This window comes from Vigna umbellata, chromosome 1 (assembly GCF_029865625.1).
Source record: "Vigna umbellata cultivar VRB3 chromosome 1, Vumbellata_1.0, whole genome shotgun sequence".
NCBI classification, from domain to species: Eukaryota; Viridiplantae; Streptophyta; class Magnoliopsida; order Fabales; family Fabaceae; genus Vigna; species Vigna umbellata.
Window position 1 is genome coordinate 84,325,128 of NC_142165.1, and position 21,075 is coordinate 84,346,202.

The following is a 21,075-nucleotide window of genomic DNA, read 5'->3' on the forward strand; positions in this document are numbered from 1 at the left end:
TTTCTGGTTTTCGTCCCTCTTCCAAAGTAAGGTACAATTTAGTCCTCAATCTTTAAAAAACGTTCGTTTTAGTCGAAAAAACGAACGTTTTGAAGACTAAAACGAGGACTAAAAACAAAATTTTGAGGACTAAAACGAACGTTTTTCTAAAGAATGAGGACCAAATTGTACCTTACTTTGGAAGAGGGACGAAAACCAGAAACGGCCAATAGTTTAGGGACTAAAAACATATTTAACCCTATTATTTAAAATCTCACGTGAACATTCATTCTCTTTATCATTTTTCCCTCTTTCTCTTTATTATTTTTCTCAGGTTCACTCTTAGGTTCTACTATCGTTGGTTGTCTCTCATGTTCCACTTCTTCTTCTCTTTTATAGAATTGTGACGTGAGAGTGTGGTGGACTTTGTGTTTAGTAAGATTGAAAGTGGGGAAAGCAATTCATCTTCAGCCGTGAGTGGGGTGATGCTTCAAGGTGCTGGTTCAAAGGCGTGAAGGTGCGTAATAAAACCCTAAAATATAAATCGTAATCATTATATTATTTATTATTTATATTTTACAGTTTTTTATATTAATTTTAAAGATATTTAAATAATATAATTTATATTTTTTGATATATTATTTTTGAATATATTTTGATGCATTTTAATAATGTATTTTTGAGGAGGAGGCATATCAGGCCTATGGAGAAAAAATGAAAGATGAGAAACGGATGTGATGGAGTTTGGGTGAGAATCTGAGAAGATTGGGAGGTGAGTGAGAAGGGGCAGAAAGATAGATTTTAGGGTTAAAATAAATAATTAGGATTAAAAAGTAAAAAGGTTATTTTTGTAATTATAAAAGGTTAGTTTTGTAATTCAAAAAATAAGTAATAGAATTGGGGAGGTGGAGGGAGAAAATGTGGTGGTGGAGGGAGTAACACCCCATGTTAAAAGCTCAAAGCCCAAACACTAATACAGAGTCTCGCAATTTTCATGAGTAAAATAATTGTGGCTTTTGCTTTCTGCAGTCTATCATTTTCTTCCTGCACCTTATCATTTTATTCCTGGAAAAAGTATGTCGAGAAAAGTTATTCTGAAATAGTTGTGAGTGGGAAACAAAATCCGGAAAACTGTTTCCAGTAGAGCAAATTACTATACCAGAATGATGCATCCGGAAGTGATTTACAAAGGATTCGAAAATGAATTCCGTAAAATACGACACCACTGTCGCTACCCTCTACTCTGATAGACAAATTCGTATGCAATTTGGCCGCTGGCCGTTGGCCTCTTCTCCGTTGCAAAAAGTGCAACTCACACCGTGGAAGCAGCTACCACCGTCAAGTCAACCTTCGAGGAGATGCATCTGCCACCGTCAAAACTTGGAGGAGATTCACGTTGCAACTGCAGGATTAAGATTAAATTGTTAGAAAATTAGGGTTAAAGTAAAAAATTTTAAAAAGTCATTTGTGATATTTCACATGTTTGATGGGTTACATGAAGAAAACAAAAGATTGGGTGTCCGAAGAAATACCCAATAATTGTGTATGAAATTTTAAAAATTGGGCCATTATGATCATATGGAAAATAAGGATGGTTTTGTAAGAATTCTAAAATCTGGTAAAGCGTGGTAAGAATGACTTTTTAAATTTGGTAAGTATGAATTGAATTTTGAAATTCAGTATTGTATGTGAGATTTGATGAGATGTTTATGGCCAATTTTTTTTTATGTTTGTTTAAAAAATCATAACACTGTTTTAGAGTGATGTGTGAAAACCAATTTGGTGCTTAATGGGAAAAAAGTCATTTCATTATAAAACAAGGTATTGTCATAGGCCATAAGACATCTGAGAAGGGAATTGAAGTGAATTCGACCGAGGTGGAAGTTATTTCTAAACTCTCTCCATCTAACAATGTCAAAGGAGTGAGAAACTTTTTAAGTCATGTTGGTTTGATAAGAACCTAATATGAGTTATTTTGATATCAATTTGACATTTGTTTTATTTTGATTTTGTTAAATATTTGTAGAAATCATCTTAATTTTACTTATTTTTGTAAATTCTGATGAACATAAAGACTCAAAGGAGAAAAATGAAAAAAATAAAAGAATTTTGGCAAACTGACTTTGGTATGGCTTAATTGTGATACTTAAGGCCTAAGCCACATGAGAAACCTATCTTGGAGGGAAACTTCAAATACCGGACCTGAGCTAAAGCCATAAAGAATCCTTTTTCTAGAAGTTCTCTCAGGAGTTACAACATAAGAATGAGATGCCTGAGTCATAAAGGAACCCCACATTGAAAAGAAATCTTGATTGTTGAAGCCATGATGTCATCGCTAAAGCCACATCTTGGAATGTTTATAAAAAGAGAGTTTGCTCCTCTCTTTAAGTAGGGACTTCTAAACAGATTTTGTAAAGAGACTTTAGAGAGTTTTTCATACACTTTCTTTGTACTTTAAAGATCATCATTAATGATAGGAAAGGATGTCTCTTTTTGATATTGAATTCTTATCATCCATCATGAGGAGCTAAATATCATAAGTGTTAAAGTGAGATGTAACCCTTTAAAATTCTCTTGTAATTGGTAATGTTTTACATTTGAAGAGAACTTTCAAGACATGAATAATTGCATATTTGTAAATAATAATTTATCAATACAATAAAGGGATATAGTGATTAAATCTAGCTTCAACACGTCTTTATTATATTGAAACCAACATTTTAGTCAAAATTGTTTTTAACACCTTTATATTACATTAAATCAATAATTTTATGTGTCAATTTGTCTTTTATTCGTCTTATACAACCCAGTCACTATTTTCTTAAAGTCAAACATGTCCAAACATCATATATTGTATCAAATTCTTATGAATACGATACTTGTTGTATTACAAATAATCTATTATACTTATTAAAAAAATTGATTATATTAAAAGTATTAACAATACCATCAATCAAAAGATGAGTCAGTAATATCTCCTTTTAAATATGATAATAGGTTGTTAATTTTCTTTCAAAAAAAAAAAAAAAAAAATATATATATATATATATATATATATATATATATATATATATATATATATATATATATATATATATATATATATAAAAGTTGACAACTATGTGACTTTTGCAATGATTGTTTTTGAAAGTTAATCTCCAATTTCTAGATTATAAGGGTGTTCTTCAAAAGATTGATGTAGATGTTAACCAAATATAAAGAATATCTATGAAATCAATGGAGTAGATTGTATATACCACTAGCAAAATATATCCTCAATATCATTAATATATTGATACCTTTTAATTGATTTGAGAGGGAAATTTCCAATGTATTAATTACACGGTAGTTCCAGCTTGCAAATGGATTCTCAACTCAATGCTGACATGAAGAAGATATGAAAATTCAAAACCTAGAAAACAATTTGATATTTTATGATAAGTTTTCTACTCAGTATTTGCTAATAACAGGACTATGGTTTCCTATCATCTTACAACTTATTCGTGTGGACAAGATGCTCTAATCAATATTAAAGAATTATGAAATTGTGATAAATCATAAAATAATGACAATGGTCAAGTCGAATAGTGTCTATTATCTTGATCCGAAAAAAAATCCACCCGCTATCTATACGAATAACTGTTTAAAAAATACTCGTAGATAGTTGTGATATTCGTGAATATCTGCAAATATTTGAAAAAAATATATATTTATAAATTATTAAAATAAAATTTAAATAAAATTACAAAAAATATATAAAATAATATAAACTAAATTAAATATGAATTAAAAATTAATTTTAATTAAATTTAACCTTATAAAATATAAATTAATTTTAATTTTAATTAAATTTAACTTAATAAAATATAAATTAAATTTTTATTTTTACTTTTTGTGGGTAGCGGATATTTATGAATACGGATAGTATAATATTATACTCGATCTGTTTATAAGCAGGTATTAAAATATTCACTACCCATAATCCGCAAGTAATAAATATTTGTGGATACCAACTATCCATTGTAGATTTTATTCACGAATATTTGCGGATGCGTATTTTTTTGTCATCCTATTTCTAAGTTAGTGGCCTTAATATAACATAGTCTATATTTATTATAAATTTATTTTCTAATAAAAACTATATTATACATCAATAGAAAAAATTTTAGTAATTATTATTTTTTTATTCCCTCTTTGTTAAAATAAGGTACGAAGGTTATTACCTTTACAATTACGATTCGAAAAATACAAACATATTGTAGATTTATATATCTATCTATCTATGCGTTCTTAAGTAAAATGAAACTATCGAGATAATAAAGTGAAAGGGAGAAGTGAATAAGCCACTTGTTAAAATTTGTAGAAATAATAAAATTACAAAAACATATATGTAAAGAGTGAAACTTACATAATTTGATGGTTTCAAATAAATTTGAATAAATGATGTTTGTATTGGTTTATTAGTCCCAGCTTAGACAATTAATCATAGGTTGGACAATTAATATTTAATTTGGAGAACAAACCAACGAACCTAACTAGTTATCAAATAATATCAAATAAGTTGGTCAACCGTACATCAGTTTGGATGGTCGACCATACATTAGTCCAGATGGTCAATCCTTAGTTCGAAAAGTCATCAATGAATCTGGTTGACATCAAACAAGTCGATCGATCATGCACTAGCTCGAATAATCAAGCACCAGTTGAAAGAACAAACTATTGAAAAAAATGATCACTTAACAAATTGTTTGGCCTTGAATTAAACCAATCAAAATGAAGGATATCATAGTAGATTAACCTTAAAATTGATTGATTAAAGTATTATTTCTCACAATTAGATCGTAATTAGACCAACATTAATCAAAAGTCCATCACGAAACTATAAATAAAGGTTTGAGTCAAGAAAGTAGGTTACATACATTAACTATTGTATTAATTGATATATGTCAAATGTTGAACTGACTTTAATATCAACATACCTTTTATATATTTTTACTCATTAAACTTCTAACAACATATTACAACTTAGACATTTGATCTCGACTCCACACCCGAAAAAAATATTGATAACAATTTTTTTAAAATGGTTACTTTTATTTATTAATTTATTTATTTTCATTGTTGAGCTGATTCAATAAAACAGTTTGAATACAAGCATTGAAAAGATCCAAAACCAAGGAAAAGGAAGATAATATACTTTTTCTCTGATGTACTAGGAGATGATATGAATTGTACCTAAAAACCATAACATGATAGAATCCACATGTAGGATAGGGTTTGTACGCGCCATGGATATATTTAAAGATAATTACACTGTTGAGAACAAAGCTAATAGCAAAATGAAATGATTTAAAGTGAGCTTTATTAAAATTGAGTAGAGAATGATGCAATGGTATTTAACTGTGTATAGGTTATTAGGGGCTGCGAATGCAATGATGGGGTGAATTAAGATATGGAAAGCTGCGAAATCTTTCTTTAGAATTGCTAAATATCGTGTCATGTGCCATCCCACTTATGAACTAGTTGCAAGTTTTGCTTTTTCAACAGCTAGGTAGCACACTGACATTCAATAATGCACGTTAACATCTGGAAGATTCGTGAGTGAAACGTTGTGCATGTTTGAGTAGATACCAATTGATTAATTGATCAATGATAGCCAAAATCAAAACATTCCCTTTGGCATGGGTGGTGGTGGAGGAGGACCATATCACCTCATTCCAACAGCAAAAAGAAAAGAAAAGAAAAGAAAAAGGAAAAGGAAAATCCGAGGAAGAAACATTTGAAGATGAAACAAAACGCACACGCGTGTTTCTGTGGGTTCTACTTTGTGAAACTTTTGCAGTGCTACCTGGGATTTGCCCCTCATTATTATTTGGTGTCAGTCCTTTTACTTATTATCTTCTCTCCTTCATTCCACACATGCATGGGCCAACTCAAGGTGTGCTAAACATGTGTAATACACGTTCAAAAAGAGGGAACACGTCTATCAAATATCTATTGCTCCAATATTACAGGGACCAAATGCCACAACATCTTCACATTTATCTAAGTACCATAATGCATCAGTTTCTGCCTCAATCGATTGCCTCTGTTGAACAAAACTCAACGCACTACACATACATACCACCATTTCCTCTCCTCAACTTTACCACTGTACGATAGTGCCCCATGTTCATCAACCTCCATTATAAAATACCAGTTTCTTTTCTCCTTTTTATATGCATCATTAATTGTTGAACTTTAAAACCTGACTAATTAATTTTAATACATGAAAATTCAAGTATTGATCTAAGTTTTACATTGAATAAAAGTAAGAAAGTTGAATAATATATAGAAAAGAAAACTTATAAATTTATTATCTTAAATTTTTTAGTTAAGTATAGTGTTGATTAAATATTTATCTCATTAATTTGTATCTTTCTAATTATTATCTTTCTCAAAAAAATCATTAATAGTATAGAACCAGTTCATGAAAAGCACTTTCAACACTTAAATTTCTCTGTAGAAAATCTTCTTGATGAAAGTTATTCTCACTTAAATTTATTTCTAATTGAACTGGAATCTCCCACTAATTCAACTTAAATTTCTTTATTTCATGAATAAATAATGAATGTTATGAAATTGTTAAGTGACATCTTGTCTTCTAATATTCTACAAATCTCATTGCCAATTAGTGATGTGTTGTCCTCACATAGCTGATTAACTTACTATCACATTAATTAATTATCTATATATATATATATATATATATATATATATATTGAAATTGAAATTGAGACTATTAATTAAATGAATTTAAAACTTCGAAAGAGTTTAGTGGTGGTGCAATGAGCTTGGGTTGGCCCCGTCATTTGCATTATTAAAGTGGGTTTTCTTTAGCCACTACATATATAAATTACTAGATCTCCACGAAACCTATCATAAGCGATGTAACCCCTTAAAAGGGACGCTTTCATTAATTTCACCCTAAGCATTGAACGATATTTTTCACAATAGATAACTCCACTTATATTTTTTATTATTATATTATTATAACATAGTTATTAAATGATTGTATTAGTTGTTAAAGTATATGCTTTTTCATATTTCAGAACTTTTACATGTCAAACATGTATGTGTGAAACTTGGACGAGCGTGCCAGCCGTATCGATTCAATTGGATGCACGTGCCAAGAGTCTTCGCTGAACTGGCACGGGTGTATTTTGACCATAGAAAAGACAAATATAAAGTATATATATTATGTGATAGGAATTTTAAAGATATATATTAAGATCGGATTGACGATAGATTTAATATGATTGAAGTAGATTCTGTGAAATTATCAAGAAGAAAAAATATCCACTTGTCACAATCATGGGCTTCAAGTTTAGATTGATTATTCAATTTCCACTAGAGGATTATACCATTGCTCTTAAAAGAATTTATCATCTTTCTATATAAAGCAATAGTGTGTAAGACCAATCTTTTTAAAAGTTAAATGAAAAAATATATAATAAATAAAGAATAAACGTTTTCATATTTTAAGTTGAGAAATCATATTATATATAACTAGTTATATTTATTTGTTTAAAAAAATTCATTTTTCTGAACTTAAATTTTATGTGACTTTTCTATAAGTTTCTTGATTTCTTTTTTTTTCTTTTTTCAATAGTTGTAAATATTACTAGGAGTTGGTTAAATATAGTCAATCCAAATTAATATAATGGATTGTGTTTGTCTATTGTGACTTGGATCATCTTGACCTATTGTGACATAGATCATCTCAACCTTATTATGTTGTAGCAATGATGAAAAACTAAAATATATTACATAGATCATAAAGAGATTAATCATATTAATTAATTGTATGCCCAAAGTCCAACCAAGTAAGAATCCATAAACAAGTTATAAATAGCATTGTTCATGAAGTAAATGACTTAGTATTAATTATTATAACATTTACTGCTATTTGACTTAGTTGCTAACTTGAGAATGAGAGTGTCTTATGTAAACATATCATTTCTTGGTCTTGAAGAGACATTGACCTAGAACATCTCGACTTGAAGACGTGAAGTTGGAAGTACACCCCTTTTTAGTTTGAGGCTACATCCAAGTCCTATGACATTTTGGTTTGAAGAGAAAGAAGTTTTTGCTAAAAGAAATTTGAAGGGTGTTTATAGGGTGATCTTAGCCTTGTAAGAACATTGATGTTGTTTGTAAAAATGAAAACTCCCATAATCCTCAATTGAGAGACAATAGTTCCACATTGCTTAGAAGTTGAGACTTAAGGTAGTTTAAATACTCCTTCCTCTTACAACCCTTTGATACACCTTTTAAAGATAAAATCACGACGGAGTCCAGACTAAAAAACGGACAATACCTTCGATGTAGTGATTAATTCTAACGATGTTGATAGATTTGAGGTTAGAACAAAGTTGAAATAGTAAATGCATAAAGGAAGAAGATGAATTTAGAATAGTTAAGGTTGTAGTGATATTTTTTACTTTTGAATGGAATATTTAGAAGCTAATTAGTTTGGACTTTTTTTAAACTTATACTTGTGTCTATAAATTTTGAAGTGAGTGGTAAATGGTAATAAATATTAATTAAATTAATAATTTTAAGTTGAATGGGTTGAAAATACTAAGTAAGATGCATGTAAATGAGTTAGTAGAACATTTATTATATTTTACCTTGTATTGTTTTTATTGAATTAAAATATCTATTCAAACCCTTGAATTTGATAAGAAAATTGAATTGAGTATATTGTAGTTATTGTTTATGAGTAAATATCTATACATGATTGTATTATTGATATTGAAGTATACATAATGTTACAAATGATAAAGTAATATTTTGTAGATGAGAAAAAATTAGGTCATGTCACTTAAGTGATGGAAATGTTGCTCAAACAATAACATTAAATACATGTACAACAATATCATGGTTGATAGAGTAAAGAAGAGATCAAGTTAATTCTCTATCGTGTAAGAGTTTAAGTAAGAAAGATATTGAAATCGATCACTTCCAATAGTTTGGATTTCCAAATGCTCATTTGAAAAATTAAAAGATTTGGAGGTGATTGAGAGTAAATTTTGAAGTAAAGTTTGTGAGAGATTAAATGATGTGATAGATTAAAAAAAAATTTCATAAGATTTATCAAATTGTTCTTAATGGTAAAAATAATATGAAATGATATTTATGAGTAATATATTTTTTGGTAAAAAATATTTAAAATAGTAGAATTTAAAAAATAACAAATAATTAATACAATACATTTTTTAGGATTTTTTTAAAATAAATAACTATTATTTATTTATAATTATTTAATAATATTATTATTATTTATTATTATTATTATTATTATTATTTATTAACCGAGGGACGAAATTGGTTGAAATACTAAAAAGTACCAGTTGCCAAGAGCACCTCCTGAAATTGAAGGATACATAAGTAAAAGCATAAACAATATTCTCAAATCCCCTCCCTCATGACATAATACGCAAATGGATGGATTTCTTTGTAAATCTGCGCACCCCCTCCATCATAACATAATACGCGAATGGATGGATTTTCTTAATCCATGTTTGCAAATATGCATAATTCATTAACATTAAACTTAGCAAATCTTTGAAAACTCTCGCTCTACTATCTCTAATAACAGTAGCATAACATGAGTATTCATATCTTTTCTATTAAAAAATTCAAGTGATTATATATCTCACTCAAGTTTTTAAAACTTTATATATGATGAAACTATATTTTATTTTGGGTTAATAATAATGATAATATATTATATATTTATTGTGGTGACTAAGATATATATATATTCTTATCAATATACAACGAACGATGTGATGATTGAATTTGATGAGAAACACGTATCTTGAATGAGAAATGACGTATAGATGAGATAATATTATTGCTCAAATATGTCCTTATTGAATATTGAAAATCATGACTTTATTAATAATAATGAGAATATTGCAATGAAGTATTGTAATTGCATTGAGTTAATAAAATGTGATATTAAATTTTAATACGAGGTTAATTTTTGGTCAATTATGTGTTTTCGAGAATATGTCATAGTTTCACAATTCTTAGATTAAGCAACTAAGTGTGTAAATATTATTGTCCTTTTCAAATGTTGTAAATATAATTTATGAATCTATGTAGAATTAAAAAAGATACCCATTACATATGTTGTATATACCTATTAATTTAAGTTGTAGTTTATTGAACTTAAATTAATTTACTGTGACCTATTTTATATAAGAGCGGGGTAATGCTAATTTTATGGAACATTTTATAACTGCTTATAAGATAAGATAAAAAAAGGTTTTAATGTTTTCAAAACATAATGGACATACGTGTATGGAATAAGAAGGGGATATGCATGGATATTAATATTTCTAGAGTAAGAATTTTTTTTAATCATAGTTTTTATTTCAGGTCACTTTTTTTTTTCAAACAGGTCCTTTACTTTTTTTTAATTGAATTCTCATTGAAAAAATGAAACAATTGAGTTAGTTCCGTACTATTAAAGAAATAGGTAAGTTTGTGATTTTTTTAAATATTTTTTAAATATTATTTTAATTTTTAAAATTTTTGAAAAAAAAAATTATTACGTGTCAAGTTGACATTGTATCGTATAACCATGACAGTATGATGTGGTACTGACAGTGTCACATGTCATTGTTATACCACTCTCATTATATTATTCTCAATTTGATTCTTATATTTTTATTTTATTTTAATTTGATCCTGTTTTTTTTATTTTGTCTTAATTTTGTTTTATTTTAAAAAAAAAATTTCCTCTCTAAATTAAAATAAAATTTAATTTGTGTATAAATTTTTATAAATATTTTATTAAAATTAATATTTTTATTAAATATTTTTAACAAAATTAAATTTATTTATACTTTTAACAGGTTTAAGATAAGAATTGACTCACACCATTCACTTTTTAGTAAGTGAACAATTATGTATCCTGCTCCACCAGAGATTAATATAGATCAACTCTGTTGACTAATTTGATTTGTTATTGCAATGAAATTTATATATTTATCTATAATATCATCAAAGTAAATTGATTTGACTAGTCTATTAGCAATATAATTAAAATGAACAACGTTATCATCAAATTAACATGATTAAAATTAGTATAAAAAACAATAAAAGATTTTTATTGATGAATTATGGATCAACTTTGGTATAAAGAATAATAAAATATTTTTATTGGTAAATTTTGGATCAACTTGCTTCCAATCTGCCCAAACATATTTAACTTTTGAATTAAATGAATAAGATTTAATTTGATCCGTATACAAAAAAATTTAATTTCTTTTTTACAACTCAAACATGTGATGAGTAGGTTAATTTACGGATTGAAACTCATTTTAACACCTATATTCTTTTAATATAATTTTTTGAAACTCTACTTTATTAAACCAAAAAGTTATCAAGAAAGCATAAGTTTATATATTTTAAATCATCAAGAGAAAGAAAGAAATAAACTTTTAAAAAAATTCAACAACAAGAAATAAAGTTGCATTTTATAGCTTAAAACATCATCACTCAATGTTATTGTAAAATAAAATTTATATAGAATACAGAATATTCGTCCATACAAATAAAAATTAAAAGACAAGCTTTGGTTGCCTATCTTATGAAATGAATGTGGGTATGTTTGGGAAGAGTCAAGCTGAAGGGAAATAATGATAAATAAATGAAAGTTCTCTCTTATCATTTGAGGGAGTTTGGGAGGTGTTGGTGAGGGGGCAAAACATCAACTCTCTTATATTTTTATAGTTGTGATTAACGTGTGTATATATATGTTTATAAACTAAATGAAATGAGTTGAATTTGATGAGAATACTTGAAATCAGAAACCACAAATAAATGACATGTTATTCTTGTTCAAATATGTTTTGCTTATCTTTAGTATTGATGTCCATTACTGAAAAAATATATATTATAGATATATTTTCATTATACACTCTTATTAGGTTAATTAAATTAATAAAATAAAATTTAATTAAATAGTATCTTCCAACCCACATTCAAATGACCTCATTTAGTTCATACTCACTTAATCATTCAATCATAATTAGCTAATTATTTACATAATATATATTAATGAGTAATTGATTTTAAAATAATTCAATTAATTCCATAAATTTGACATGTGGGTTTTGATCAGTATGCCTTCTTTTTCGACATTGACACGTATAGTGTACTACACACGCTGTGCGTTTTTCACAGGGCAAACAAAATCTGGTGGTGAAACATGATAGCTATTATCTGAAATCCCCAAAAATCTCAGTGAAAGCTGCAACACATTTATCCATATTCTTCCACTCAAGTAGAGTCTTAATCTATGTCAGGGATATTAGACCTAGTTAAATGCCACAATGAACCAATTTAGTTATCCATCATATTGAAACAAAAGAATAATATTACTTTCTAGAATTTAACAACTATTAACTGATACTTTTTCTGAGAGAGGATTTACAAACTAAATATAATACTAATGATATATCAAATCATCACATAAAAAATTAACATCATTTTCAATATAAAACCATAAGATAATAGGTTTTTATAGTTTTTTTTTCCTTCAGATCAAATATATTTTTAGTTATTTTTAGTTTCTAAATGCAAAGAGTTCATCCATGTTTTATAACATAATTGGTTACCGAAACTTAAAAAATGAATAAATATAGTCTTTCTAATAATAACATGAAATTTTTTGTGTTAATAGTGTTTTAAGTTTACTTTAAGTCGTTTACACAATCTGAAACATTTTAATTCAAATACGAACCCAAAATACAGTTTAATATGTAAAAAGAACAAGTTAAAGAATAATTAATTTTTAGAGTTTGAAGATGAATATATCAAAGTTTGAAACAAAAACAAAATTCTAATTTCATGTCTAAATTTAAAAATTAAAAATATATTTAACTATTTTTTTTATATTCAACTTTTTCATTTAAACACGTGTAACTTAACTCACTCATTCTTTAACACGAATCTTATCAATAAACTAACCCCTTTTGAAATCTTGAAGTAAAAGGAATTACACATTGAAAATAATCCGTATTCCACATTATATGGTTATCAACATTTATTTGTTTAAGGTTCAAAATTCATGGCTGGTGTGATCTTCCCTATATTATAGGTTAGGATATTACATATACCCTAAACCCAAAAGAAACAAAGAGAATCCGTGGGTGTGGAGGTTGAATATGGAAGTAAGAGGGAATGCATAAGAATATGACGAAAAGTTCAGGGTTCTTGAATAGTGGAAGAAAAAGGAAAGCGGCTCTAATGATGCATCTATAATTAATACACAAGTTTGATAATGGGAAATACATCATCAATAACCAAATACTCACAGTGCCCTACAAAAGGTAAAGAGATATTAATTAATTAATTTTATGGACAGAAATGGGAATCTTATTCATAAGTTTATGCCTTTAAACATTTTTTCTTCCCCTATTCAGCTTCCTTCCATACTAAAAATGTTAAAAGAGGGAATGAAAAAGGGTGGAAGAAAGGAATAGTACAGTGTACGTGTACAGCAGCTTGGGCGGTGTAGAATCTTATTTACTTCCCTTTTGGGTTTGGAAGGAATGTTGAAAATTATAGATCATAGCACGTAACTCTTAAGGAGATATAATAAGAATCGCATATCTATATCAGAGAAAACAGCATCATTAAGTTCTTCTTCCCATCTTACAAAGTTTCTATACATTATTAGTATATAATATCCACGGATCCGGCCACTAGTTTACGGTTGGAAAGCTTTTGCATATCAAGCTTTTCACAAATAATCAAATTGTTTATGTCGTAACTCAAAATGGAAATGCTGTGTTAAACATGTGCTTTTTTCCTGTCTTCTTCTCTCTTTCCAATTTCTCTTCCTCTCTTTTATATGTTATGAGCTCTTAAATTAATTTCCTAGTTATATACGTATAAAAATTGATTTAGTAAAAGTCTTAATATGATGTAGCTTGTCATGTTTGTTTGGAAAATCATTATTAGGGAAGGGAGTATAAATTTAATTCAATTTTTAAATTAACTTAGTAAAACGAGGTTTATCTCTTCTTATATATTAAATATGAAAATTGAGAAATGTTTACGGGATACAATAGATTATCAACTTCGATGAAGGATAGATTTTTAATGATACATATGACAAGCTTGAAAATTGAAAAAGGTTTAAATGATACAAAGCAAACTCGATTAAGATAGATTTGTAATGACTAATAATATACTATATATTATTTTGATACTATTTGTCTTAATTTATTTACGTATATAGAAACATGTAACGATAATTATAAATTAAATTTAAAGTTATTGTTCAATTACTATACCGTGTAATTGAATCTACGTAAATTGATATCCGTTAACATTGAATGACGTTTTAGGTGATAATTCTTTATTATTTTTTTTTATTTTATATACACTTGTATCAGTTATACATAATTTCTTTTTCATTAATTGCGTGGGCCAGACGATATTGAACCAATTTATTTTATTTATTTTGTTCAAATTTTTTCGTCGATTAAAGATAAAATCAATTTAAAATATATAAGTGTGTACAAACCTCATTTTACAAGCCGATTTTTTAAGGTTTGATTAGGCTTGTCACTTCTTAACATGATATTAGAGTCATTGTTAAAGCCTATCATAGCGATATTAGTTGTTTGTTGGACATATTGTTCTCACTCTCTATCGAATCATCCATTAATATTTACTTCCACGCTTGAGATGTATATATTTCGAACATGAGAAGATGTGTTCGACTAAATATAATACCCTAATTGAGTGTGAACCTCACCTTACGATTTTATAGAGTTAATTTGAACTTAATGTTTATTTCTTAACATATTTTATCAACAATATAAAAAAATCATATATATATATATATATTAGGCGTGTTTTTATTTAAAAAGAACTCCCGATCCAACATTTGAAATAAAATTTTGGAGAGAAAACTTGTGGATCAAAGAAGAGGTCAATAGTCATAAGAAGGAGGAATAGGAGAAAGTATGTGGTCTCTTTTATCTTTCTCGAAAGCGCCGCGATTACCTATCTTTGATTTTATAAAATTTCGTACTATTAAAAGTTTTGGTACCTACCTAATAATACATATTAAAGCTGTTTAATTTTTATTATTTTTTATTTTTCAATGGATGGCCACCACACACAGAAAAGAGGGAGAGAGAATATAGCGCTTTTAGTTTGGGCTTGGACGGTTCTTTAGTTACTGTTTGGCCATATTAGCAGCTCAAAAGCACAAAGGAAAAGACAAAATCATGGTATGTAGTAAGACATAACGAATCATCATCACCATCTCCATGTGTGAGAGAATTCAAAATCTAGTTTCTTAAACATTGGTTTTTCAAAAAGTTCAGTACTTTAGTTCCATTACTGTTCATATGCAACTGTGGTGGTGTAGCAGTGGCAAATGACAAACCAACCACACACCTCCGACTCTCCAATTAAAATTTTCTCTCCCTCAATTTGCTATTATCCTCTTTGCATCTCTGTGCCTATTCCACCACAGAAAAACCTCACAATGGTTAAGGAATAATTAAGCAAGATACCAAATGCATAATTGTAATTATTCAAATGCAATAGGTATCAAGAATAACAAAGGTAATTTCACCCTACTTTATTTCGAACCAGAATGAATTCAATAATATTTGACATTCTTCTCATACAAAAAAGTCTTAGTAGTCAATTTCTACAACCATATATTTTCCTTTAACTAAAACTTAATCCAGATTCTACTTCTAACATCTTTAACTGTTACCAATTTTTTTATTCCGACTCATTGTAATCTTCACCTCTGAATTAAGTTGTCAAGTTTCATAACTTTCTCATAACTTTATTCCAACTAACATGCAATACTTTATAGTGACATTTTTTTCCCCTTTTGTTTTCTTTATTCAGAAAACAAGTTTTTTTAGTCTTTATATTTTAAAAGTAATTAAACAGATGAAGAAGTGTAATTTTTTAGTTATTAGACGTATATTCTTATATTTACTGGATCGTGTGTGATTTATACTCACTGAACAACAAATGAAGATTGAAAGAGAAGGAAGTGGTGAATAAAGAAAAGAAGACTTATCCTCAGAAGAGATATTATGTCTTGTTAAGATAAATTCGATTATTGGAAGAAGATAATATGTGTTTAATTTGGACTCCAAAGTGATGATATAATAGTGGAATAGCCAAAAGTTTTAATGCAGAAGATATTTAAAGTTTCGCCCCACTTACTACATTATAAAATCTTATTTATAAGAAAAATTAAATATGAAGGTAGTTTGCATGCATGTCTCTGAACTATTATGTTAATACTCAAAACTATTTTAAAAGGAAATATTATAATTAAAAAAAATTGTGATATTAATTTGACCGCAGTCAACTCCATTACGAAATGTAAAAAAGTGATTAAAAGACCATTATGATGATTTCAGTCTGCATCCTAAAGTATTTAAAAATTTTATCTGCGGGGCATGTCACTAAAGAAGCATTTAAGACAGGTATAGTGCTGTGTTTCCGTTTTTATGGTTTCGTATTTAAAATCACAAACTATAACAACCACTATCATTATTGCATGACATACTGTGTTAGAAGTATCTGGGGCAAAAAAAAAAAAGACACAGTAGAAGAAACGCTGTTGTATTTTCGTGAAGTCGTATTCGTACCCTACACATATTCCCGTCGTTTTATCTCACCAGTTTCTTTTTTAATAATAATTTAAATCCCAAATACAACATGCAGATTTGAGTCTCCATTTGTTTTCTTTTCTGACAGTAGAAAAATGTAAATACTTCTTCTGTAGATATATCATCTCTTCCCCAAAAAATAACATTTAAAATATGCATATTTCTGTGTTTCTGTCATATTTATCATGTGTTATATGGGTGCTTTTAAATCATTAATAGTTGATGATATTTATGTAGTCTCCAAATTACTGTTTGTTTTTCTGTGTGTTTAGTAAGACTTTTCCTTAGGCACCTTGCCACTGTACGTATAAACGATGTCGTTAGTATCAATGGAGTATCTTGTGCCAAAGTGGTAGTTATAATAATACTCAGCGACTTGTCTTGGTTTCGGATCAGCTTCAGAAATATTTTGTGCACCCTTGCTCAGCAAGGAAAGGAAAGCAGATTAAAAGAATACTGTGATACGATGTAATAAAGGTGATGACTTGAGGAAAAACGTTTGGTTATTGGTACACACTCCCTCTCTTTAGAAAAGATAAAACGAGAAAAAGTAAACAAGACCGAGATCATAAGCAATGGTTCAGAATTCATAGTTTTTAGGTGTGAATTAATGGTTCTGTTGGAATAATTCTGAGATTAAATGATGGTGGACTCCACCATTCATGCGAGTCCTGAAACAGTATCTTAGTGCACAGTAACATCTTAGCTTCTGCTATATATATATATATAGAGATGTGTTCTTCTCATCCACAACGGGAAGCAAAGTTAAAAGGAGCTTCTTGACTTCTCTCACACACACCTCAGTTGTGACTACTATCACCACCACCAAAACATTACAAACCTCTCGCTTTCATTAGCCATGACAGAAAACTGCATAGCACTCAAACCAGACCACAGCAACAGTCACCCTCAGGAAGGACCCCCCAAGATCACGACTCAGACTGTCCTTCCCATACAAACAAACGACCAATCTTTTCTTAAACTAGCTATGTACCCCATAACTTTGAAGGTCATTCCCTTGTCATTATTTTGTAGTATATTCCATTACATTGATTCTTCACCATCATATATTTCGTTCATGTGGGGCATTATTATTTAACTTCTTTTTGGCATTTTCTCCGTTGTTTCCATTTCCAGTTTGAAGAGTTGGTGTACAAAGTTAAACTGGAGCAGAAGGGTCTGTGTTGGGGGAGCACAAGGAGTTCCACAGAGAAGACCATACTGAAAGGAATCACTGGTATGGTTTGTCCGGGAGAAATAATGGCTATGTTGGGGCCATCTGGGAGTGGCAAAACCACACTTCTCACAGCCCTTGGAGGAAGGCTTAGTGGCAAACTATCTGGAAAGGTCACGTACAACAACCAGCCTTTTTCAGGAGCCATGAAAAGAAGAACAGGTTTTGTGGCTCAGGATGATGTGTTATACCCCCATCTCACTGTGACCGAAACACTACTCTTCACTGCACTTCTCAGGCTTCCCAACATCTTGACCAAGGAAGAAAAAGCTCAGCATGTTGAGCATGTAATCAGTGAGCTAGGCCTGAGCAGGTGCAGGGGTAGCATGATTGGAGGCCCTCTATTCAGAGGGATATCAGGAGGGGAGAGAAAAAGGGTGAGCATAGGCCAGGAAATGTTAATCAATCCAAGCCTGTTGCTGCTGGATGAACCCACTTCTGGCTTGGACTCTACAACAGCACAAAGGATCATAACCACAATCAAACGCTTGGCCAGTGGAGGGAGAACTGTTGTCACCACCATTCATCAACCCTCTAGTCGCCTCTATCACATGTTTGATAAACTGGTCTTGCTCTGTGAAGGATGTCCCATCTATTATGGCCCCGCTTCAACTGCAATGGCCTACTTTTCTTCTGTTGGTTTTTCCACATCCATGATTGTCAATCCAGCTGACTTGTTGCTTGATCTTGCCAATGGTAATATTCTTTCTTTTTAATTCAATCCAATCACTGTTTTACATTTTATTGTGGATAAAATTATTAGTAGTAGTATTAGGAAGTCATGATTCCGTATAACTAAATTTTATATAGGTATATATTCCTGAAGATTTGAGTTTAAAGTGTGTCAAATGATAAGGCTTTGTTATTGTATTATGGAATCATGGCCCGGCCTACTGGAATTATATTTTTGCCCGAGATGAATTATGAGACCCCCACTTTCAACTATCTAAGTTTACTGAATTGACTTGTTTAAAAGAACCATATTTGTGTGTTGTTAAATACAGACAGAGTTTTGACAATGAGAAACTGCAGGAATTGCTCCGGACTCCTCCAAGCTTGCAACTGAACAAAGTGAAAGCCAGGAGGCAGAAAATAAGTTGGTTAGAGAAGCCTTAATCTCTGCTTATGAAAAAAATATAGCTACTAAGCTGAAAGAAGAATTATGCAGCTTGGAATGCGAAGTCTTTAGGAATGCTTCCACAAGTAAGTGTACTAACTTTTCAGTGAAAAACATTCAGAGGCATATGCTTCAAAAGTTACTTTGGTTAGATGAGTATTACAGGTCTGAATAAATTTGTTGCTCAATTGATGCAGGAAATCACATAAAACCGGAGCGATGGTGCACAAGTTGGTGGCATCAGTTCAAAGTGCTGTTGCAAAGGGGGCTGAAGGAGAGAAGGTTTGAAGCCTTCAACAAGCTGAGAATTTTCCAAGTCATAAGTGTCGCTTTCCTTGGAGGACTTCTGTGGTGGCACACCCCAGAATCCCACATTGGAGACCGGGTAAGAGTTTTTTTAAGTTCAGTAACTTGATCATTATTGATCAGTAAGAACAGAACATCATCAACTAACCCAAGTGCTGTTAACGTATCATTGGCCCTTTACTTTCAGAGTAATATTTCCTTTTCACATTCAGTAAACATTGTATTAATGTCCAAATCACATAATTTCAGACCTTCTTTCCTCTAACACCAATAATAAAATGTTTCTTCCCCTCAAGTTTAAAAAATGATTTTGAGTTCTTTTGTCTTTACGTTGACGTTTAGCATCAAATTTCATCACGTTTGTTGTTGGAAGAAAATTCTAACTCTGACGGAAGAGTAACGTAAATATCTCAGCTACTTTATCTAACTTTTACCTTTCATTTATTTATTAAGAGAGCACACTTTCTTTTGGTTTTTATTGTTATCTAAAAGGGAATTGTTGTTAAAAAGAATCTTGTAATAAACAATATCTTTGAAGTTTTGATCTTTAATAATTGGGTCATTAGGAAGGTGGAATAAGACTATTGTTATTGAGCTGTTATAGTTGTTACCTAAAATCATTGTATCTGAAATGGAGGTGTATTTGAGAATGCAGATAGCCCTTCTGTTTTTCTTCTCTGTCTTCTGGGGATTCTACCCTCTCTACAATGCTGTTTTCACATTCCCACAAGAGAGAAGAATGCTGATCAAGGAACGTTCATCTGGGATGTACCGTCTCTCATCCTACTTTCTAGCAAGAACAGTAGGAGACTTGCCAATAGAGCTTGCACTTCCAACTGCATTTGTCTTCATAATCTATTGGATGGGAGGGCTTAATCCTCATCCACTGACCTTTCTCCTTTCCCTCCTAGTGGTCCTTTACAGTGTCCTTGTCTCTCAAAGCCTAGGCTTAGCACTTGGTGCCATTTTGATGGAGGTCAAACAGGCCACTACTTTAGCTTCTGTCACAACCCTTGTGTTCCTCATTGCCGGAGGGTACTATATACAGCAGATTCCTCCCTTCATAGAGTGGCTCAAGTACATAAGCTATAGCTACTACTGTTACAAGCTTCTTGTTGGTGTGCAGTACATGGATGATGATTATTATGAGTGCTCAAAAGGGGTCTTGTGCAAGGTTGCAGAATTTCCTCCAATCAAATCAGTGGGTTTGAATCACTTGTGGGTGGATGTGTCTATAATGGCCATGATGTTGGTAGGTTACAGACTAGTTGCTTATTTAGCACTGCAGAGAGTGAGGTAGAGTTAAAATTTGGCCGAGCTACTATTATACACATAACAACAGAACTTGGAAGAGTTTTGTCCTAATTCAACTAAGCCAGGAATAACACTAGAATATTGTACTTCTGATGGGACTTGTGTAATGAAATTTTGATCAGCTTTTATGAATTGGAGTCTATTTTCTGTTCACCGATGGTGTAAAAGAATTAGAAAGTGAATGAATCAGAAATCATGATCAATAGGACTGTTATCTTACATGCCAAATTGAGATCAGATAACTACTTTAGAATAAAACTTAGTGCCTGAAAACAAGGGATAAGTCACAAGATAAGAGGCAAAAGATAAGAAGAACATATGCATTTAATCTGCAGGATAGGTCAAGGATTGCGACCAGACGCTAAGGTTCAGCAACTCAACTGTTGATCATTATTAGGCTT

At 30.1% G+C, this 21,075-nt stretch overlaps 1 protein-coding gene across 1 annotated transcript; it reads left to right on the plus strand.

Annotated features, from left to right (window-relative positions):
• Nucleotides 1–17,386: 17,386 nt before the first annotated feature.
• Nucleotides 17,387–20,827, plus strand: LOC124842220 (ABC transporter G family member 14-like). The gene is made up of 5 exons (XM_047318661.2): nucleotides 17,387–17,712; nucleotides 17,841–18,633; nucleotides 18,970–19,140; nucleotides 19,252–19,439; nucleotides 20,016–20,827. Exons 1-5 carry the CDS (start codon nucleotides 17,563–17,565, stop codon nucleotides 20,658–20,660), a joined length of 1,947 nt encoding a protein of 648 aa, XP_047174617.1. The 5' UTR covers nucleotides 17,387–17,562; the 3' UTR covers nucleotides 20,661–20,827.
• The last annotated feature ends 248 nt before the right edge of the window (nucleotides 20,828–21,075 follow it).

What these genes read in the sequence shown, in the direction of transcription:
- LOC124842220 (XM_047318661.2), top strand. Translation starts at nt 17,563, where the DNA reads ATGACAGAAAACTGCATAGCACTCAAACCAGACCACAGCAACAGTCAC. An exon ending in GTTGCTTGATCTTGCCAATG is followed by an intron (nt 18,634 to 18,969) that starts GTAATATTCTTT and finishes GAGAAACTGCAG; the next exon opens with GAATTGCTCCGGACTCCTCC. An exon ending in CTTTAGGAATGCTTCCACAA is followed by an intron (nt 19,141 to 19,251) that starts GTAAGTGTACTA and finishes CAATTGATGCAG; the next exon opens with GAAATCACATAAAACCGGAG.